Source organism: Myxocyprinus asiaticus, chromosome 44 (genome assembly GCF_019703515.2).
Source record: "Myxocyprinus asiaticus isolate MX2 ecotype Aquarium Trade chromosome 44, UBuf_Myxa_2, whole genome shotgun sequence".
NCBI lineage: Eukaryota > Metazoa > Chordata > Actinopteri > Cypriniformes > Catostomidae > Myxocyprinus > Myxocyprinus asiaticus.
Window position 1 is genome coordinate 4840387 of NC_059387.1, and position 24327 is coordinate 4864713.

A 24327-nucleotide genomic window follows, 5' to 3' on the forward strand; every position below is an offset into this window, starting at 1 on the left:
GAAACATAAACAGAACATTAAAAAAAGCAGATGATAAAACAAGTCCAAATACAATGTGATATAATGTATTGATCTTAAAATAATCTTAAAGAAAATGCTACACTGCCTCAGATATCCAATATATAATTCTGGGGGATGGCCTCTGATTACAAAGCAGACCAATCACAGCTGTTGTGGTCTGCATTGACGTGACACATTGTTACATTTTTGGAGAGATGCACGTCAGGCTAAGCTGTGGACTACTTCGTAGGTCTGACGCAAAAGTATAAATCGGTCTCTAGAAGATAGTTGCCCATGTAGGCAGTAATCAGCAAAGCAGCTCAGTAGGCAGCTTGTTGGAGCCAAATATAATTTAAGTCCATGATCCGTATAGTTAAGTCATTAACTTTTAATTGTTAATTGTAATTAAATGTTTTTGCTCACTGGCCACTGTGGCTAGTGGTGTTCCAAAGTCATAAGCCACTCATGTTCACTAGCCAACATCCCCCACCCAACAAAAATTGAATGGAGACTGTGACTGCATGCATTTGTTCGGACATTTTATTTGAAAGATTATGATTTGAGTTTAGCAGGACACAGGCCTGATGATTGAAGTCATCTCTTGGAATATCTGAAGGCAAATATGGCCAGTCAGAACAGGAGTAGGATAGAGCAGGAGGAAAACCTTGTCAATAATTTTTCTATAATTCATGGAGGTCCAGACCCCTTTAAACCCCTTCTTTCTAAATTGTACTTGCCATTATGAAAGTTTACCATTGTTCTACCCTTTAACAGTGTTTAACAGTTGCATTTGTAAAAAATAAATAAATAAAAAATAAGGCCATAACCACAGGTAAGGTAGGTCAGTGTAGATAGTATTTATGAAAAAACACATTTAGAAACTTAAATTACAACTTTCGCCCTAATAGATTTAATATAAATCTGTAACATTTCTGTCATAAAAGCAGTTAGTATCACAACAGTAAAAACTTGATACATTTTAGTGAGGGTGATGATGTGTAGTCTTGTAATTGATCTTGTTGCATGGCACGGTGTAGTCTTCCCTTTTCCTCAACAGTACTGTTTATAATGTCAAGGAGATTTTGAGACTTTCTTCAAAGCGCTGAAATGTCGAAAAATCTGTGTTAAATATCTTATGGGTTGCTTACGTTTTGTGATCTGCGGCGCAATATCGAGGGAAGCCTGGTTGAATCTAGCCAATCTCTGCCACAAGTCTTGAACCGTGCCGCACAAAAGATGTGCCTGATATTTTTAGACAAGAAGAATTTTGAGTGCTTATAAAGCACTGAACGCAAGATGTAAATAATTTAATTTTCTTCGGTAGCCTAACATTCATAGAATTATCAACGCAAGAAAACCCTTGAAATGTCACCTGCCAAAGTAGCTTGTAAGAGTTACCCGATTTTAATCTGCATTTGGCAGGTGGGTGGGTGTTAGTGTTTCGCCCTGGTGTTGGGACAGAAATAGTGAATAGCATCGAATAGTGGTATGTGCAGAAACCCTGCTTTCTATGTGCTATCCTTAGTCTGTCTGTCTTGTTCTTCTTCAGGAACCCAGGAGATGACAGCCAGATGCTGGTGTGTGACATGTGTGATAAAGGATATCATACCTTCTGTCTGCAACCTGTCATGGACTCGATACCCACCAACGGCTGGAGGTGCAAGGTGAGCTTGTGTTTGTGTATCGACCAAAAACACAGAACACCTTTTGTGTTGTGTGGAATGGGAATTACTTAGTAAATAGAGTTGGGAATTGAAAACCAAATTCAAATGTTTTTCGTGACGTTCAGAGACTGTTTAGCCTGAGACAGAGCACTTGTGTTCAAATTAATGGGAGAAACTGAAAAACCTAATATTGCGGTTGTAGAAATGGAAATCCCGGCTTACAAGAACCAGTCACCTTTTAGATACAGACATCACCTGTCTGTGAACTCGAGAAGGCACATACGCATTAGCTGAACCAGTTTGACAAATAGCTTTTTTCTAGCGTGATTTGAGGTAAAGCACAATTTATGAAACCGTTGATATAAGTTCTTTGATCTTAATCTTGACCAACCGGTTTGAAGATTTCAGTCTTACCCCATTCAAGTATTGTAGATTGGAGCTGCACTTTTATGCCACTTGTATATATAGAAAATAGCTGTGTTCCAAAAATGGCCGCTGAGTGGACTGACTTGGATTGAAAGGGACTTTTGTTCAGTTCTTGACTTAACGGTTCTTGAATGTCAGCTGATGCAGATGGAACTGCAGACTACATTTTTTTTTAATGAATCAGTCAAAAAGACTCTCAAATGACTCTTGAACTCATGTGATCAGTTGAACAACTCACTAACTGCAGTGATCGGAGTGATTCTTGATTTAGCCAGTACTTTTGTTATGTCCGACTCAAAATGAACAGAGAACTGTTACTCTGTCAGTGTAATTTCTAAATAGTAGTTCATATGACAACGTGTTGTGAAACACATTCAGACTAGTTTGGAGTTTTTGTTGTTGCTACCAGAATGGTTAAACTCCTCATGATTCCTATCCATAGACAATGGGACCGTGTCCTTTGAATGGATAGTAAGGACAGAGGCCTGTGTTTGTTTGTTTTGTTTTTTGTGGCTGGGATGCTGACCTTGCTAAGGGAAGAGATGCTCTTACAGTGCTTTCATTTCAACTTCAAGCATCTGTAACACAACACATGCACACATACGTATTTATGAACTAGATGGGATTTTGGTTTTTGTGAAGCTGTCTCTGTATACTGTATATTCCTTCTGGAGTGATGCTAAAACATTAATATAATCACGTAGTCTCACATAGCAAAACTTTTGATGAAGTTTGGGCCATCGTAGCTTATTCTGACCAAGAACTGTTCACTTAGACAGGAAGGACCTGTCTGACTGACATGTAAAGTTCTGCCCAAGGATATCTCATTTGCGGGCAACTAAGTATCTAAAAAAGTATCTTTGAAAGATTTGATGCAATGAGCTGTGCAAATTTTGGCAAGTCCAACAACTAGTTCTATCTTAGAATTTATGAAGATCAGCCTAAGGTACACACAACTTATGAGCATACAGATAAAAACATGTGCATCCTGACTCCTGGAAGTTGAGCACAAATAGCCAATCACATTGGAGCTTGCCATTTTAAGAGCTCATTTTAGTGTGTAATATGCATTAAAAGATCCATGAATGGTCCACAGGTGTGCTCTCTGTGTTTGACACTAGAGAATACACTGCTGAGGATGCTAAATTGAGTTAACCAAGTTGTTAGTTAACCCCCACATACTGTATTTTGCATATCTAAAATAATTGAAGAACTGAACAAAATCCCACACAGAATCCTCAGACTGCTGCTGTCTCTTTGCGGAGGCGGTGAAGAAGCCCGACCGGTCATCCAGGATTTAGTACAGGAGTCTTTGGATGGGGCTTTTGAATCTGTGGGTGGATTATCATTGCAGATAAACATCACTCTTCACCGGCCTCAGTTGCTGCTCCTGATGATCATCAAGTGCCTTTTATTTTATTTTTTATTTTTATGAAATTTCCCAATGCTTTGCTTCTTTTGAATACCATTGAAGGAAACATTTATGAAGCTGTAATTACAGCCAACCTTGATTCAAATTGATTTAAACAGTTGAGAGGGACCGCACACTTTAATTGTTGTTCAAGTGTCACAGCTGGGTTTCCATCCACTTAATTTGTATGAGAATTTTAGGATATCGCATAAGAATACTGTATGAAAACTCCAAGATGCAAAGAAAAAATTCCAAAATGTGCACACACACACACACACACACACACACACACACACAAAAAAACGTAAACGTTCACTTGAGGTGTACAGTTTTTTTTATCCGATAAGAACACAAGCGCATAAACTACGATGGAAGCACATTTACCGAAAATATTCCTAGATGCACATCAGAAAAGTGTGTTTGTGTCAACAAGACATGTTACTGAATAATACTGAATAATAACTGGACTAATCAGCGACCAATATCATTGCGTATCACATATCGCGTTACACATGGGATGGAAATGCTGTCTTATTCAAACATTGTTTTTGCTTTATTCGAACATTCACATTTTTCGCATAATTTAAATGTAACAACATTACGTTTCTTTTGTAATACAGAAATGACTGAATGAAACAGCGTTCGCAGTGCATTTTCAAAGTGAAATATTCCAAGCGAAATAAAATATCCAGTTGGAATAACGGGGCTTGATATTATTAAATGGGTTTATTTTTAGGAATTTTATCTTATGACTTCATTGATTCATGGTGAGGTTGAAACATGTTAACGATTCATCTGGCGATGATATTATTAATTAGTCTTTATTTTCTTTGCCTGCATTACCTTACTTTATGTTTGTCATGCCAGCACAAAAGTTGTTTCAGAGACATAAAAAGTTGTTTTGATGAAAGATAAAGTGTTTCTGAATATTCTCTGGTAAATACATCGTACAGGAAAAATGTACTGTCAAATTCACACTGCACTTTTATTTTTCTGTCAAAATAAAAGCTCCAGGTGAAGGTCAAGTAAATACGGCAGAAATATATTGCATAAAACAGATCTAATCCTCAAATTAATAGTAATAATTCAGCATTATATTATCATAATAAACTTGACTGGGTCCAGCATTAATAATTCAGTATTATAACAATATTCAACTGGCTTCCAAAGAGTGAATATGTAGTTTTTGCACTCAGAAATAAAAGTTGGGAAATAATGATTAAATATCATTCTCGCTTGTGTTCATATAGTGAAAAACTGTGGAAAAATTGGCTTCATTATTTTAACTAGATTATTACCTTGGGCATTAAACATTTTGAATATAATTAGTAGGCTAAAACATATAGAGATATCATTTTGCAGCAATATATCCCAACCCTAGAAGATTAAACAAATCAGAATAAGCTGCTTTCTAACATCTATCTAAATAATAAATATACATATTTGTTTTCTTTTTCTACAAAGTTGATTTTTTGAGTGAAAGTAATGATAAATAAAATTTTATCATTTCTTCAGGTCAAATGGAGTAACTCTGACAATTGTGTATATATATATATATATAATTTATTTTTTTACTTAAAAATTTTGGAGATTTGTAAAAATTATTTTTCACCTTGACAAGTATGTGTGATTTTGTTTTTTGTAATTAATGATGATGTTTTGCACACTCTCGTATATTCAGTGTGCAAGGAAAGTATTTTAATACCTTTGATTTCATATTTACACCACAGGACATTGTTAAAGTCATTTTCTTTTCTTTTTTTCTTTTTTTTGTAGAAAATGCTATCAGTGTTTTTCAAAAATGTATAAAACGGATATGGACACAGAGATTGCATTTCTACGAACTTGATACATGTTTTAAACTCGATTTTTCACCCCTGACAACCTTATTTGTCAGTGACCCATAAACATGCATTTGATGATGATGTAGTGAACTGAGGCCTGTGTTTTATAGAACTGTCGGTCGTGTGCTCAATGTGGACTGAGATCCAGTGGTCCGTGGTCTTCTAATGGTCTGCTGTGTGACGGATGCCAGCAGCAGAATCCAGCTCAGCTATGCCTCATCTGTGGACAGAATCAAGATACAGTTCACACTCACTCCTGCAGCACATGCAAGAGGTAAGAACTGATGCATACCGTGCCTTGACAATTATGTCTTATTCATGAGATGCATGGCCAAGTACATGTGAGACATAATGCTTTAACATTATTTGTACAAACCTAAATACTGACCATAGGCCCTGTTTACATCTAATATTAACATCCATCTGTGATCCAACCACAAGTTGTCATTTGAGACAAATGAGCGAGCTCACATGATTGTTGCTGCCGCATGTCGACTTGCAGCCATTTGAGCAGAAACACCCCATGTACCTCCAGACCCATAGATGCATGCAGTGTTCACTTTGCCATTCTTTACAAAGAAAATATACAAATTTAAATTCATCTAATGCAGAACAGTTGAATTGGTTAGTAGGCTATTCATCGCCTCTTTAGTGTTTCATTTTATATGCCAACTAAAATCATTGAAATAAAGAAGTGTGTTTATTATGAAAATTTGGTCTTAACTGTTCTGTGATGATAGTTTAATATTGGTAATTTATTTGAAGGCCAAATTTCTGACAACTTCAGTTCCATACTGAAAATCAATGGACATGCTGATGGACTCCAGTTTAAACGCTGATCTTTTATTTATCTCTGATTCAAGAAATCGTATACATGTGCATGTATGTGCATTTGCTTGGGTTTGATTTGACGGTCCTGCCTTTCTGAACAGGTCGCATTAGTGTTTACACTTGTTTACACCTGTGTTTTGCACTGTCCATTTCTGATTGAGTCACCCAACACATGAATACCAGGTGTAAACGGGCCATAGAGTCTCAGGTATTGTCAAATCCAATGTTAGCATTGACAGTCGTCACCGATAAATAATGGTTGATTGAACTCTACGGGCTTAAAAGTCTATGATTAGCCAATAGAAGCATTATCTTGCAAATGCTCTAAGCTTATGGACCTCCACAACTGTGCAATCAGGCTGTCTATAGAGCACTTTATTTGAACCGCCAGGTGTTTGAGACTGGCACAATCATGTCTTTGTATTTGAAAATATGTCCAAGTGATTTGTGTGGCAAATTGATTTTTTTATATTGCTTGAAGAATTGAAAAAAAGTCAGATGTAATCAGACACTTGTTCAGCAGTAACAGGAGAGGATGAGTCCTCATATGACTGCCAAATTATCTGTCTCAAGTGTTATGGATCCTGACTGACATAAGTAGTTCAAAGAGCATTTGTATTTTGTTAGCTCAGAAAGCGTTTTAGTTGCCAAAAGTACTGGTACTTCAATACCAAGTTAATACTCAAATAAAAAAATCAATAAATATCGTGCAGTGTACGGACTCAATTCAGTACCCAAATGGGGCCATTTTTTGGAGGGTTTAACGGCAGAAATGTGAAGATTATAATTTTATAAAAGCACATATTAATATTTCTGTTAAATCTTGTGTATTATTTGAGCTGTAAAGTTGTTTAAATTGTCATTTTTACAGTCGTTTTTACATCGTCATGGTAACATTGTCATGGTAACGAAGTTGTAAAATTGAATATAACTTTAGGAGATGTTAGACAGTATTTTATTATCAGTATTCATTCACATTCATTGCATCGTTTCTCCATACAATGGTGACTGAGGCTGTCATGCTCCCTAACATGTTCTGTTGTGTTCTACAGAAGAAAATAAGTCATTTGAGGGTGAGTTGATTGTGTAAATCTCTCTGTCTCAGATGGGTTCATGTGAACTGTGAGAGGCAGGAGGGTGGTGAACCTGATGCCCAGGTGCAGGACGGGTACACCTGCAGTGTGTGTAAGCAGCACCGTCAGCCCGTCAGCAGGCAAGAGGCGCCGCTTGCTGACCCAGAGCCAGTCGAGGGTGAGTACACGTCTCTCAACACTGACACAAAGCTGATGATTGTGTTTGCCCTGCAGTTGGCATCATTACAGAGTTCCTCCAGTCAGTGCACTTGCATGGATGGCCTTGCTGGAAAATCACTTAAATATAGTACTAAAACAACCAATGATGTAACGTAGATTTGGGTGGGATGATTGTATAGACCATGCAATGGTAGAACCAGGAAAGATTTTGCTATATGTTTATTTTTTGAAATAATTGTGTGGCTATCAGTGGTTTATATTATTTACACATAAGAACGATGAAGAAACATGGATGGAGTATTTTAAGGATACAGAGCAGGGTATGTCCCAAACATGCCAAGACGAGGAAGAACTTTTTATTAAGGACCGTTACCTGTTGTTGGTGAGCTGTTAGGTTGGCTTTGGGGTTGTTTGTGGTAGTAATGTTTAGAGTGTCTTACCAGTTAAACATCCTGCATGTTTGTCCCAGCAGCTCTGTTGAGGCGGTGGCATTGAGTGTGACAGAGATGTAAAGCAAGGGCCTCTATGCTGTCGCTGACTTTATTTACAGAGTGTTTGTCAGATCAACAGGAGATCTGAGCATGCGAGCAGCAATAGAAACACTGCTGCCACATCTTAATGCAACATCTTTGCATTTTTTCTAGTGTCAAGATGGGAAATGCACACTCCTTCCCTTATTAAATGTTAAAGCTTATGTATGTAACTTTTTCTGTGTTAAAATACTTTCTCCTGTCCCAGCATAATATGCAGAAAATTAACCTATGAATGGATAAGTTCTGTGTCTCTGTGTGCTATGAAACTTGCTTTCTTTGTTTTGAGCGATCCTCTTAGACCTGCCCCAACAAAGTTACTCAACTAGTGGTGTGAGTTTGGAACAGGACTATCTCTTTGTTTGACCAACAGCAGACAGAGGGTGTATTCAGAAAGCTGTTTTGAAAACAAAGTTTCTTTTTGCAATTCTGTTTGGTGGTGCTAGTGTCACAGAAATTGCATACTTCAGCTTTAAGATTAGGGCTGTCAATCGATTTTTATATTGTATTGAACTTATTACATGATATGCTGATTAATGTAACAAATTAATTGCAATTAATCACACACATCATTATTTGCTAATGCCCCCAAATAAAGATAAATCAATATATAATTATTACAATTATAATAAATTTAATAAACAGTACTGTGCAAAAGTTTTAGGCAGTTGTGAAAAATCTTGTAAAGTAGGATGTTTTCAAAAATAATGCCATGAATAGTTTTTAATTTATCGATTAACTCCATACAAATTGCAGTAAACAAAAGAGTAAATCGATATTTGGTGTGAGTACCCTATGCTTTTATAACACTATGGGGGGAATTCATTAAGAATGCGGCCAGTAAAAGTGCCGGAAATTTGCACGCGTTTTTTGCATTTAGTGTCCGATTCAAATAGAAATAACACCCCACAAAATCGCAATTTACATGTGCAATTCCAATCTTGCAGTCCGATTCTTAGTGCTATATAGTGGAGAATACTGATTAGTGGTGTGTTTAACAACACCACAACACTGGAAATGCTCTTCTACATAATTTGATGATTATTTGATAAATAACTGCTGATTTGTTCAATAGAAAATGTACACAAACACGTCTGTTAAAATACATTTTACTGCTTGCTTTCATCTAGTGGCAATTTTCAATCTAAAATAAAGCAAATTTTCATAGAAAAGAAGCATATTTTCGTGGAAAGGAATGACAGTGACTTAAATCTACACTATGTAACTTATGTAGCATAAAACTGCTAGTTACATGCAGAGGAACACTTTGCGTCAGTTGTGATTCAGCTCTGCACTTCTGCGCGGATGAATCTCATGGTCCGAGCAAGGACTCGGAGATTACCTGCAGAGGGAGTCATGTTGATATTATATTATTTACTTAAACATTTATATCCAATATATTACTTCCTTTGAGAAAGATAAACAACAATCTTAATTGTATTTTAATATGATTATTAAAGTGTTATATCCATGACACAATACACATTGTAGTTTGTATTGTACTACTCATATCAATTTAAGAGGTGAAACTTGTGCAATGGCTGATATGAGTTCAATTGAAGACACTATATTTTATATAACAATCCACAGCCTCAGTGGAGAATGAGAGTGAACCGTAATACTACAATGGTAGGTCTACAATAACACTGTAATATAAAAAAGCAAAACGAGGATTTAATAATGATGAAATACTTTATTGGACATTAAAATAATTCACAGAAATATGCAATATCACAATTACAATAAAATAAAAATGTTTAATTGTTTATTTGGAAGAAATGTAAAAACAGAGATGGTTACAGGCTAAACAAATTAATATACAGTACATTACTGTGCTATGAAATCGGTACATTATGTTGGGCCTCATGTATTCAGATAGAAGACAAAGGCAGGCCTAACACAGTCGTAAAAACCTAAGTCAAGCCGCCACATACCAAGTCGTAAATCTTACTGATAAAAATCGCACCAAAATCAAACAAAGGGAGTCCAAAATAGACTACAAATCTCATGAAGCCTTGCTCACTAAAGGATCGAACTCTCAACTCCTATTGGATGAGGCACACAACAGAACGCACCTCAAACCATGACATCATCAGGAGTAGAAATACCTCTGAAATGCTTCCGGGATTTGCTTCCAGCAACTTTGTTTGCAGTGTGTAGACGTAGCTCATTGCTTCTCTCAGGTGCAACCTCATGGCACAAGGAAGTAACGTCCAACTTGAAACTGTGGCCATACAATCTCCATCTCGCTGGACGAGTTGAGATTACTCTGTGTTCAACCGAACACTCTAACGGATCCGAAGGAGACCGCCGAGCAATTCGCATCTTCATCCGTTAGCCTACAGAAGTGAAGAGATTAAAGATTTCTCTTCCATCTTCAATCAAGTCGACATTTCTGAGTTCTCCGCCAGCCCGCCGAGAATCAGCAGCCGTGCCCGCCAACAGAGCGAGGAAACGGCCTCCCGTCATCACCCGAGCCTCAAGGAACCGGGTCAGAGTTAAAGGACGGAGGAAAACACATTCTACCTGTGTCCTCATGCGATTCAAGTAAGAGGTTTACGTCTGGGCAGAGATAGAATATTATAGTGTGTTATTCTTGTGTTTCAAGGTTTTTGCTTGTACAGTTTATGGACCGCCATGTCCGCTCATCATTAATACTCAGGGTATTAATTATCACAAATTTGTTTTGCTGTATTGTGGTCCAACAAAATTGGACTGTTGTGCATTTTCGCCATCGCGGGTGAAACCGGCAAACTGAGTTATCCATTAAAGAGTCAAAGAACGCGGGACTTTTACGAGCCGTCCACCGCGTCTCTGAGCGATAAACTAACATCTGCTTTCTATCCCACGACCGCGAAATCGGCTTTAGGGCCGTCACTTCTCTCTCTCTCTCTCGTACTAACCACACACACACACACACCTTATGTGTTCTAGGATTATTTTGATTTCCATATCTAATCATATCACTGTTTAGTTTGTAGTTGTAAGTCGGAAGTTTATTGACTGCATTGTATTAATTATTAATTGATATTACTGCATAAATAAACTTTGTTATATTACAAAGAGAAGTGTTTTGGTTTGTTTTGCATATGCCTGTGTCATGCTGACGGGATGTCAGTGCTCGGATTCAAGCCTTCATTCATTATTTTTTTCTCTGAAAATCGATATTCTTCGGATGCCGATTTTCCTAAGAAAACAATCTAATATTGATACTGTTATACTATCTGGTTATTTGTCCCTGATTCCAGGGTGGTGCCCTGTCAATGTTAATCCTTATTAATATTCTATTGATTTTTGATAATTGATAATTATCTTTGATGATTGAATTTGAATGATCAATAAGCTAATGTTAATTTTAATGTTTCATCGATGTTAACAATTAACGATTATCTTTGATAATTGTTGATTTAAAGGATTAAAAAAGCTAATGTTGATTCTCATCAATGTTTTATTGATTTTAATAATTAATAATTATCTTTGATAATTATTAATTATTGCTAATAACCAAACTTGCTCCTAAACGTAGCACACTACATTTACTGGAGCCCCATATGAGGTTTTAATGAGTTAGATTAAATTAATTCATTTAAATATTAATTAATAACTAAATAAATAATTATTAATTATTTCTGAAAGTAACACTGATCTAAACAACCAGTAGAACCCTACAATTATAAGATTATTATATTTGAGGTGAGCAGACATTCATGGGGATCTGTACCTATAGTGGCTTTTAGATCTGTTTAAAGAGGCTTAAATCTGCTTAAAGAAAAAAATGGCAAGTGCCTGTAGACCGATTTATTGCTCCAAAAATGACTTATTATTGGCTTACACTTGCTTACAACGTTTAGACCATTAGGTGTTCATCAGGCAATAAATAAACAAATAGATATTAATAATAATCTTCCAGTACCTTAAAAACATGTAAAAAAAAAAAAAAACTGCTGCGTGTTGCCTGTATGGCTGGAGCTGCCCTTACTCCCCCCTGCTCACTGGAACTCACCAAAAAATAAAGATGGTACTTTAGGCGGGAATTGCTCTGTTGTTTGGAAAATTCCTAATGTGAAAATTCCTAATAACATGAATTTTTAACATGTAATTTTTTTTATTTTATTTTTTTTTTGTCACTAAATTAACATGTTAAATCAACAACTTTAGTCAGATTTAAGACCAGGTTTTCTAAAGGATTCAGACTCTAAATATTATATAAATATGAAATATAATGTGTGTGTGTGTGTGTATATATATATATATACAGTTGTGCTCAAAGGTTTGCATACCCTTGGGGAATTGGTAATATATGTACTATTTTTAAAGAAAACATGAGTGAGCAGGCAAAACACATTTCTTTTATTTCTTATGGGATTCATATTCAGCTGTAGGTTATAACAGAATGTCACAATTATAAAACAAAACATGGCAACAAAGAAAAAATGAAATGACCCCTATTCAAAAGTCTGCATACCCTTAGTTCTTAATACTGTGTATTGCCCTCTTTAGCATCAATGACAGCGTGCAGTCTTTTGTAATAGTTGTCTATGAGGCCCCAAATTCTTGCAGGTGGTATAGCTGCCCATTGGTCTTGGCAAAATGCCTCCAGTTCATGCAAAGTCTTTGGTCGTCTTGCATGAACTGCACGTTTGAGATCTCCCCAGAGTGGCTCGATGATAGTAAGGTCAGGAGACTGTGATGGCCACTCCAGAACCTTCACCTTTTTCTGCTGTAACCACTGGAGGGTCAACTTGGCCTTGTGCTTAGGGTCATTGTCGTGCTGGAATGTCCAAGAGCGTCCCATGTGCAGCTTTCGTGCAGAAAAATGCAAATTGTCTGCCAGTATTTTCTGATAACATGCTGCATTCATATTGCCATCAATTTTCACAAGATTCCCCATGCCTTTAGAGCTCACACACCCCCAAAACATCAGTGAGCCACCACCATGCTTCACAGTAGGGATGGTATTCTTTTCACTATAGGCCTTGTTGACCCCTCTCCAAACATAGCACTTATGGTTGTGATCATAAAGCTCTATTTTGGTCTCATCACTCCAAAGGCGTGTCAAGGTGTTGTCAGGCATATTGTAACCGGGTTTTTTTGTGGCATTGGCGCAGTAAAGGCTTCTTTCTGGCATCTTTTCTTGACCATGCAGCTCATTTTTGTTCAAATATTGTCGTATTGTGCTCTTTGAAACAACCACACCGTCTTTTTCCAGAGCAGCCTGTATTTCTCCTGAGGTTACCTGTGGGTTTTTCTTTGTATCCCGAACAATTCTTCTGGCAGTTGTGGCTGAAATCTTTCTTGGTCTACCTGACCTTGGCTTGGTATCAAGAGTTCCCTGAAATTTCCACTTCTTAATAAGTGATTGAACAGTACTGACTGGCATTTTCAAGGCTTTGGAAATCTTTTTATATCTTTTTCCATCTTTATAAAGTTCTATTACCTTGTTACGCAGGTCTTTTGACAGTTCTTTTCTGCTCCCCATGGCTCAGTATCTAGCCTGCTCAGTGCATCCACGTGAAAGCTAACAAACTCATTAACTATTTATACACAGACACTAATTTCAATTTAAAAAGCCACAGGTGTGGGAAATTAACCTTTAATTGCCATTTAAACCTGTGTGTGTCACCTTGTGTGTCTGTAACAAGGCCAAACATTCAAGGGTATGTAAACTTTTGATCAGGGCCATTTGGGTGATTTCTGTGATCATTATGATTTAAAAAGGAGCCAAACAACTATGTGATAATAAATGGACAGTTTAAATAAAAGACAGTTTTTTTGCATGATCAGTCATATTTTCCAAATCAATGCCAAAATTTCACAATTTCTGCCAGGGTATGCAAACTTTTGAGCACAACTGTGTGTGTGTGTGTGTGTGTGTGTGTGTGTGTGTGTGTGTGTGTGTGTGTGTGTGTGTGTGTGTATATATATATATATATATATATATATATATATATATATATATATATATATATATATATATATATATATATTGCGCAGCTTAATACCCCCAAAATTTCTGTTTTGGGACTTGTTCGCTTTGAGGCCATCTATAATTTAGTGTACTCCAAAAGGTAAACTAATAATATATAGCAGTTATTCACTGTATGTTTAAGAAATAACAGTTGCGAATAAAAAGCAATGTGACATGGCTGTGTTGATATTCTTCTTGATTGTGAGTTTGATATTGTTTTTGTCAGCAGTTCAGTAAACAAGAAAGTAATATTTTGTAACTGGTATGTTAGACACAATATGTCCTTTCTAATAGTATTTTTGTCTATTTTTGCTCAGATAACGAAAACAGTTCCAAATTAAGAATTAATATGTAGTTTAATTAAAATTTACAGTCTTTCTCTTCTAGGAAAATGCACCAAAGATATGCAGGGGCATATACAAATGTTATACAATTGTTTGTCGAGTCAAATGGTCTCTATACTTCGGTTTTGACGAGTACACTGAGCGTCTGCGTAAAGTTGAAAGCAACCATTTCAAAGTGTATAATTCTTTTCACTGTATTGCATACAGCCGTTTGGTGCATGCGTGCTACAATTGCTATTAGACAACAGACTATTTCTCTTCAGGTGTTTAGACCCCTTTATATTTTTTCAGACTCGAGTTTTACAGTGTGTCACACTTCCTGAATGCAGACGCTTAGCGTTCACGTCTGACCGAAGTATACCTCCCACCATTTCATGGGGTCTTTAACAGTCTCATATCTTGGTAGGCATGGTGTATCATATTTTCTTTGGGTCCATTATTACCTGGCGTAATGACAATGGACCCTTGCATTACCCAATGGCAAAGAGAAGAATTTTCTGTGTGTTTACAGTGATTCCATCCCACAACTGCACTTTATTACTGATGTTTTTAATGGGTAAATGGTGGGGTAAATGGTGGGGAGGTGATGTATGTTGGCATGTGGTAGGCAGTAAAGGATACGATGAGACCGGGCTGTAAAGCCAGTCATGCCAACAGAAATACACTGGGCCACTGCCAATAGCTAAAGGAAGCAATCAAGTTATTGTGGGCCCCCAAGAGAGAGACCACACTAATTATGACAGAGACGCCCACCTGTAGTCAACCCTACCACACCCCACTCTTCCTGATAAACACACACACTGATGTTCTGTGCAAACATGTCTTTGACATATTTTCACCCAAAATTCAATTAATAATAATTAAATATTTAAAAAAAAAAAAAATTGTTTAAATGTTATGTTTTAAAAACATTAATAAAAAAATACAAAATACAAAAGAAAACATTTCTTGACACTTATTGATGAAATTGATCAAAATCACTACCTTAAACATTATTAATGCTGCAAATTATTATACTGTTCGAAATAACGGTTTATATTTTTATTTAATTTCAAATGTCATTTTTACCATTTATGGCCTTATTTTTAGCAATCATTTCATTACTCCACTCTACTAAAAAATTATGTGTCTGTAATCCTTAAGAAATTATACTAATGTGCTAATTTGGTACTTAACAAACATTCATTTTTGTTAGAATTGTTGAAAATGGTTGTGCTACTTATATGTAGTATGAACATTGTAATACAGTGTCTCTTTTCTGTTGCTAAAGTATTGAGGACAGAAGAATTTCTTGTAGTTTTTTTTTTTTATTATTATTCTTGGATGAACAAGACGTTTGATGAATATATAATGTATTTAAATAGAAATGTATTTATTTTTACATTATAAATGTAAGTCTTTGCTGTTATTCTTGAACCATTTAAAGCATGCTCTTCCGTTTACCGGGGCTCACGCACAGGGCAGTCCTCAACACTGTCTCTACAAGTTCAGCTGTTCAAGCTCCATTGTGTGTTTGCTTCATTGCAGATGTAAGTTGTAAAATATATATTTATGCTGTTGATGGCTCATATCTATACTGTACATACTATGATGCGTTTGAAAAATGGTGATTATAAAAGCACTTCTGCAGGGATCGGCACTTTCATCTCTTGATACGCAGTTTAGGTGAAAAAACAATCCTCACACTAAAGACTGGATCATTTGAATAAACATGGTTTTATTCAACAAGATTTTCTTCTAAAACATTGTCAGTGCATTTGTAATGTCTTGCAGCGTCGTTTATTTCTCGTCATAATTACGTCAATAATGTTTGAAGTAAAATTGTTCAAATTATCCTCATAATCCCATTTTTGTAAATGGAATCAAATAACAACTCAAACATTTCTGTGTGTAATTTCGTTGACGAGATTTACAGCGCGTTCTGGACGTGTATTGAGTGCGGCTGGAAACATTATAACACAAAAAATTAAAAGCATTTGACTATTGAAAATCTTCCAGCAAAGGTGAGACTGAACTATTTCATTATTGTCCAGCTGTTTAGTGATAGTTAGTCATGTTGAACATGTTACAGATGTATAAGATCGGCTGGACAGTCCAGTATTAGACCGAAACGTAAAACCAATGCAAAAAGTTTTGTATTTATTTTTATTTGAATTTATTATTTATTTTGTGATATTTCTAAAGTAATAACACCTTTCACCGGCAGAGATTGGACCTTAACCACCGCAATGGTAAACAATTGCCACTGTAACAGCCCTACCGTTGAACTTTTATAGATGTGCAATTGTAAGTATACACACAGTAATGGTAGTATGTATTGTACTGCTGTGATTTACACAAAAAAAAAAAAAAAAAAAATCAATGGATAATAAAGAGAATTACAAACTCAAGTCAAATGTCCGAACACATTATAGTAAGAAAATGAGATTTTTTTTACCCTAAAAACAGGCTTCATTATTTCTATGCAATATATACAGGTGCATCTCAATAAATTAGAATGTCGTGGAAAAGTTCATTTATTTCAGTAATTCAACTCAAATTGTGAAACTCGTGTATTAAATAAATTCAATGCACACAGACTGAAGTAGTTTAAGTCTTTGGTTCTTTTAATTGTGATGATTTTGGCTCACATTTAACAAAAACCCACCAAATCTCAACAAATTAGAATATGGTGGCATGCCAATCAGCTAATCAACTCAAAACACCTGCAAAGGTTTCCTGAGCCTTCAAAATGGTCTCTCAGTTTGGTTCACTAGGCTACACAATCATGGGGAAGACTGCTGATCTGACAGTTGTCCAGAAGACAATCATTGACACCCTTCACAAGGAGGGTAAGCCACAAACATTCATTGCCAAAGAAGCTGGCTGTTCACAGAGTGCTGTATCCAAGCATGTTAACAGAAAGTTGAGTGGAAGGAAAAAGTGTGGAAGAAAAAGATGCACAACCAACCGAGAGAACCGCAGCCTTATGAGGATTGTCAAACAAATTCGATTCAAGAATTTGGGTGAACTTCACAAGGAATGGACTGAGGCTGGGGTCAAGGCATCAAGAGCCACCACACACATACGTGTCAAGGAATTTGGCTACAGTTGTCGTATTCCTCTTGTTAAGCCACTCCTGAACCACAGACAACGTCAGAGGCGTCTTACCTGGGCTAAGGAGAAGAACTGGACTGTTGCCCAGTGGTCCAAAGTCCTCTTTTCAGATGAGAGCAAGTTTTGTATTTCATTTGGAAACCAAGGTCCTAGAGTCTGGAGGAAGGGTGGAGAAGCTCATAGCCCAAGTTGCTTGAAGTCCAGTGTTAAGTTTCCACAGTCTGTGATGATTTGGGTTGCAAATGTCATCTGCTGGTGTTGGTCCATTGTGTTTTTTGAAAACCAAAGTCACTGCACCCGTTTACCAAGAAATTTGAGCACTTCATGCTTCCTTCTGCTGACCAGCTTTTTAAAGATGCTGATTTCATTTTCCAGCAGGATTTGGCACCTGCCCACACTGCCAAAAGCACCAAAAGTTGGTTAAATGACCATGGTGTTGGTGTGCTTGACTGGCCAGCAAACTCACCAGACCTGAACCCCATAGAGAATCTATGGGGTATTGTCAAGAGGAAAATGAGAAACAAGAGACCAAAAAATGCAGATGAGCTGAAGGCCACTGTCAAAGAAACCTGGGCTTCCATACCACCTCAGCAGTGCCACAAACTGATCACCTCCATTACACGCCGAATTGAGGCAGTAATTAAAGCAAAAGGAGCCCCTACCAAGTATTGAGTACATATACAGTAAATGAACATACTTTCCAGCAGGCCAGCAATTCACTAAAAATGTTTTTTTTTATTGGTCTTATGATGTATTCTAATTTGTTGAGATAGTGAATTGGTGGGTTTTTGTTAAATGTGAGCCAAAATCATCACAATTAAAAGAACCAAAGACTTAAACGACTTCAGTATGTGTGCATTGAATTTATTTAATACACGAGTTTCACAATTTGAGTTGAATTACTGAAATAAATGAACTTTTCCACGACATTCTAATTTATTGAGATGCACCTGTATATATATATATGTATATGTATATGTGTGTGTGTATATATATGTGTGTGTGTGTGTGTGTGTGTGTGTGTATGTATATATATATATATATATATATATATATATATATATATAAATATACACTATATTGCCAAAAGTATTCGCTCACCTGCCTTTAGACGCATATGAATTTAAGTGACATCCCATTCTTAATCCATAGGGTTTAATATGACGTCGGCCCACCCTTTGCAGCTATAACAGCTTCAACTCTTCTGGGAAGGCTTTCCACAAGGTTTAGGAATGTGTTTATGGGAATTTTTGACCATTCTTCCAGAAGCGCATTTGTGAGGTCAGACACTGATGTTGGACGAGAAGGCCTGGCTCGCAGTCTTCGCTGTAATTCATCCCAAAGGTGCTCTATCGGGTTGAGGTCAGGACTCTGTGCAGGCCAGTCAAGTTCTTCCACACCAAACTCGCTCATCCATGTCTTTATGGACCTTGCTTTGTGCACTGGTGCGCAGTCATGTTGGAACAGGAAGGGGCCATCCCCAAACTGTTCCCACAAAGTTGGGAGCATGGAATTGTCCAAAATCTCTTGGTATGCTGAAGCATTCAGAGTTCCTTTCACTGGAACTAAGGGGCCAAGCCCAGCTCCTGAAAAACAACCCCAAACCATAATCTCCCCTCCACCAAACTTCACAGTCGGCACAATGCAGTCAGACAAGTACCGTTCTCCTGGCAACCGCCAAACCCAGACTTATCCATCAGATAGCCAGATGGAGAACCGTGATTCGTCACTCCAGAGAACGTGTCTCCACTGCTCTAGAGTCCAGTGGCGGCGTGCTTTACACCACTGCATCTGACGCTTTGCATTGCACTTGGTGATGTATGGCTTGGATGCAGCTGCTCGGCCATGGAAACCCATTCCATGAAGCTCTCTACGCACTGTTCTTGAGCTAATCTGAAGGCCACATGAACTTTGGAGGTCTGTAGCGATTGACTCTGCAGAAAGTTGGCGACCTCTTCGCACTATGCGCCTCAGCATCCGCTGACCCCGCTCTGTCATTTTACCTGGCCTACCACTTCGTGGATGAGTTGCTGTCATTCCCAATCGCTTCCACTTTGTTATAATACCACTGACAGTTGACTGTGGAATATTTAGTAGCGAGGAAATTTCACGACTGGACTTGTTGCACAGGTGGCATCCTATCACAGTACCACGCTGGAGTTCACTGAGCTCCTGAGAGCGGCCCATTCGTACATTAACTTATTATAGCACCACCTTGTGGCTGTTTCTCACAAATTTAGCCTCAAACATAGCCTCAGACACCCTGTGAGTATGTGCCAAATTTCATAATGATCAGCCATTTGCAATTTAAGTTATTGTTTTGTTTATTTTTTAGTTATAGTGCCCTCTAGTGGCAGAATTGTTCTAAATTAGGCATGTATCCTCAACATGTGTTTCTTTCAAAGGTTACCAAGTTTGGTTAAGTTTGGACTGTGCGTTTAGAAGATGTAGGAAGATAAGAATATGGGCGAATATTGGCGATCATTGACTTGTGTCTTCTAAATGATTTGATAAATCAAAATTATATTGATAATCTTTTGTCATGAGGGTATTAAAATGATGGTTTTGGTTTGAAAATGTTTAATGAATCACAAGTCATTACTTTTCCTCATGTCCAACTCAAAATGAATTTAGAATAGATTTATTTGCTATGTCGGATTAACAGAACTAGATAATGTGATAGTAGCTTATATTCATCCAGCATGCATACATCTTAATTAGACCATATATAACTGGCCTATAACTGGTTCTCTCTTCTTTGGTTAAATGCCGATAATAATGCATCACGAATAAGACAGTTATGGGCGCTGCATCAAATCATATGGAGATCATACATCCACCACTCATTTTTTATCATGATTATTTAGATAGATCACTGACTTTTGCTTTGATATGTAACATTTCAAGTTATTGCATTTATAGACGTTTGGGAAGGGATCATTTTGACAAAACTTTGTGATTTGATAATGTCATAAACATTTATCTTATACTATTGCCGCTGCTGATTGTGTCCCGACTAAAGAGTGCCACTTCCTCACTCTGATTGAAGCAACTTTATTTTAAATCATTCAAGGACATATTGTGATTTCAGTCTTAATTCAATCAACCATGCAGCCTTATTAGATATCATACCAATGTCTCAGAGGTTTAAATCTGCAGTAGGGTTGCCACGGTGTTACCGGTTTTACTCGGTACAAGTGACAACACCGGTGTGAAATTTTATACCAGGTAAAAGAGGAAACATTATGAATGGAACTTCCAATATCAATACAATATCTTAATGAATAGAATAACCTTAAATAAAGAATAGTTTCCTAATGAAGATTTAGCGACCCATGATAAATGAACCTAAATAACGCATTGAAAGACAGATGTTCTTTACCAACATATCAAAATACACAGGCAGCAAAGTACGCGCACTGACAGAAGACGTTTAATTGCAGGTAGCGAATATAATGTGCATGGTGGGTAACTGTAAGACGTCTCAGATTCGGAATGACACAAGAAATGCTGTTAGACACACAGAGACGCACTTGAAGAAACATACTTGAGTATATTTTTTTAGAACAAATGACAGAAAAGCCATCTATGTGCATGTCTGACACACTGTTTGTTCGGAGGCATGCAGTCTTGTGGAACACGCGTATGTAAAGGGTTCTCACTATTTCTTTGTTTCAGTCTTCTGAAATTTTTTTGCAAGAATAGTATCATCTATGAGAATGCTGTAAATGACCTCAGACCATCTCAGGAGGTGCTCCGAGTTTAGTTCACTTTATTTCCACAGAGCAGTTCATTGTGAGCGCAACTCTGCAGGGTCACTTTATATATAGCCTATACATCTGTGATTAAATCATAAAATAATACAAAATAACATTCACCTCAAACCATGATTTATACATCATTATATTTATTATGTTTACATTTATACATATCTTAATTTGTATGAGTAATTTTCTGCCTGTTTTCATAGACGGATACTTGTGTGACGGTAAATGGAAAGGTGGTTATATACACTGGTGGCCAAAAGTTTGGAATAATGTACAGATTTTGCTCTTATGGAAAGTGGCATCACCAAAGTGGCATTCAACTGATAACAATGTATAGTCAGGACATTAATAACGTGAAAAATTACTATTACAATTTGTAAAAAATGAAACTACGTAAACTACTTCTTAAACTACTGCAAAGGTACATGGAGAAGTCCAGGTAGCAGCAGCACAGATATCTGCCAAGGAAACACCTCGAAAGGCAGCCCAAGATGAAGAGACCACCCTAGTAGAATGGCAAGTAACACCTTCTGGTAAGGGTATTTGAGCCTTATGTCAGTTTTATCACTTCTACAATCCAGCATGACAGTCTCTGCTTAGACAAAGGCGCACCCTTACGCACACTGCCATGACAGACAAATAACTGATCTGTCTGTCTGAACAACGTGGTATAATTAACATAAGACTTTAAAGCATGTACGGGGCACAGGAGATGATCTCTCATAACCATATTGGATGGAGATGAGGGCAGACGAAAAGCAGCCAGATTAATAGACTGATTCACAAATTGTGGTAACAGTACTTTTGGAAGAAATGCTGGATTAGGATGAAGAATGACCCCTGAATCCTCTGGCAACCAGCGCAAACACAACTAACTCACGGAGAGTGCATGTATCCCACTTGTTTAGCAGAAGCAACAGCTAACAGGAATGCTGTTTTTAAAGACACCCACTTAATATCTGCCTCACCCATTGGTTCGAATGGCGATGTACTAAGAAAGTCTAAGACAAGTGGCAAGTCCCACACAGGAAAAAGAGTCCCACGAACCGGCTTTAAGCGCCTTGCCCCCTTCAAAAAATTACAAACAAGATTATGAGACCCCACTGAAGAACCATCAATTGGGGCATGATGTGCAGATATGGCAGCGAAATACACCTTTAAAATAGAAGCTGCTTTATTGTTGTCCAATAAGTGTTGCAAAAAACTCAAGACCTTTGGCACAGTACAGTGAAACGGATCAATTCCCTGAGCTCCATGCCATGAAGAGAATATTCTCCAACGAGCAGCATAAAGCTGTCGCGTTGAAGCAGCTCTGGCTTCAAAAGACTACCGCCGGATCACAATCTGCTAGAAGTGGGTTTGTCCCAGCGGCCAAACCCAAAGCTGAATGCGAACCAGATCTGGATGCCAAACACACCCATCCATCTGGGAGATGAGATCTCTCCTGGTGGGAAGCTGCCACGGCTCGCCCTCTAACAGACTCAGAAGGAGAGGGAACCATGGTCTGGCCGGCCATCAAGGCGCCACTAGAAGTACCCTGCACTTGCATAGTGATATTCTGTGTAGCGTGTCCCACAACAGTGGAAAAGGAGGGAATGCATACAACAGGCATTTCGGCCACTCGTGGGCCAGAGCATCCTGTCCCAATGGATTTGACTTTTCGGTCCTCGCAAACCATGAGTCGTCATTTCCGATGCAAACAAATCTACCTCTGCCTCGCCGAAGCACTGCCAGATCAACTGTACAACATCCGGGTGAAGCCTCCATTCTCCCGGCTGTAGTAGATCCCTGGATAGAGCGTCTTCCACCTGATTGTTCAATCATGGCAGATGAACCACTCTCAATGATGCCATTCAGTACTGAGACCATAAGAGGATCCATCGAGTCAGTTGTAAGGACTTGAGAGACCTGGTGCTGCCCTGATGATTCAGATGAAAAACCGTCGATGTGTTGTCCGAAAGGACAAGCACATGGTGGTCTACAAGGGCTGCTAAGAAATGTTGCAGCGCTAGAAACACTGCCTTCAATTCTAGAATATTGATATGCTCCAAGGCCTCTATTTGTGACCAACGGCCGCCAATACCCCTCTGGTTCCATGTCGCCCCCATCCCGTCAGCGAAGCATCGGTTGTGACCACTTCCCGGCAACGGTAACAGGTTCCAAGGTTTCGGCGCACGGACGCAAGAATGGGAGACAATTATCATACGATGACGATGTCTTGCAGGGTTCACACATAAACTGTTGTTCCATCTCTGTAGGGGCCTGAGGTGGAGCAAACCTAAAGGATCCACGGAGGTGGCAGCCACCAACATCCCCATTAGTTGTAGGAGAATGCCATAAGGAAGTTTTGCCCCAAGGTGAAAACGAGTCCGTAGACGACGAATACTTCCCGTCCGAGCAAGCGACAATGTGACAGACATTGCGAGAGAGTCCAGTGTCATTCCGATAAAGGTTATGGACTGCACTGGAACCAAACAACTCTTTGTCTCATTCACTGTGATGCCCAACTTTTGAATGTGCTATAACAATATCTTGCTGTTGCGTAGAGCATGCAGTTTTGTTGGGGAACAAAGCAACCAATCGTCCGAATAGGGCAGAATCCTCATGCCTTTGGACCAAGGAGGAGACAGGGCTGCACTCATGCGTCTTGTAAAAACACAGGGAGCCAGAGACAGACGGTAGGACTTTGAACTGGTAAACTTGATCCTGAAAGCTGAATCTCAGGAACTTCCTGTGGTATGGTGCAATAGGAACATGAAAGTAAGCGTCTTTTAAATCTACACTTACAAACCAGTCTCCTTTCATTACGGACTGAAGAACGTTGGCAGTGCGCAATATGCAGAAAGGAAGAGACTTTAGGAACAAGTTTAGACATCATAAATCCAGAACAGGACGAAACCCGCCGTCTTTCTTTGAAACGAGGAAGTATGTTGAGTAAAAACCTTCCCTCTGATTGAGGGGAAGAACCTTCTCTATTGCTCCTTTCTCTAACAATGAACGAATTTCCAGAGCAAGAGCCATAGAACGGGCAACGCCTTCGACAACTGTCAGAAGAATTCTTGAAAACTTGGGGGGCCAGCTTCGCAACTGCAGAGAATATGCCCTGCTCAAAGTTGCCAGAACCCATGGGTCAGACACTGAGGTTCTCCAATAGTTTAAATTATGTAGAGAGAAACGACTGACTGCCGGCCCA

The 24327-nt window shown here is 38.1% G+C and overlaps 1 protein-coding gene across 4 annotated transcripts in view; it reads left to right on the forward strand.

Annotated features, from left to right (window-relative positions):
- Positions 1 to 24327, forward strand: part of LOC127434229 (histone-lysine N-methyltransferase 2C-like) — a 255749-nt gene that overhangs the window by 122612 nt on the left and 108810 nt on the right. For all 4 annotated transcript variants that reach the window (XM_051686799.1, XM_051686800.1, XM_051686802.1 and 1 more), the window contains exons 10-12: positions 1550 to 1664; positions 5456 to 5619; positions 7282 to 7427. In XM_051686799.1, coding sequence (XP_051542759.1) covers positions 1550 to 1664; positions 5456 to 5619; positions 7282 to 7427 — 425 coding nt within the window. The remainder of the gene's footprint in view (positions 1 to 1549; positions 1665 to 5455; positions 5620 to 7281; positions 7428 to 24327) is intronic.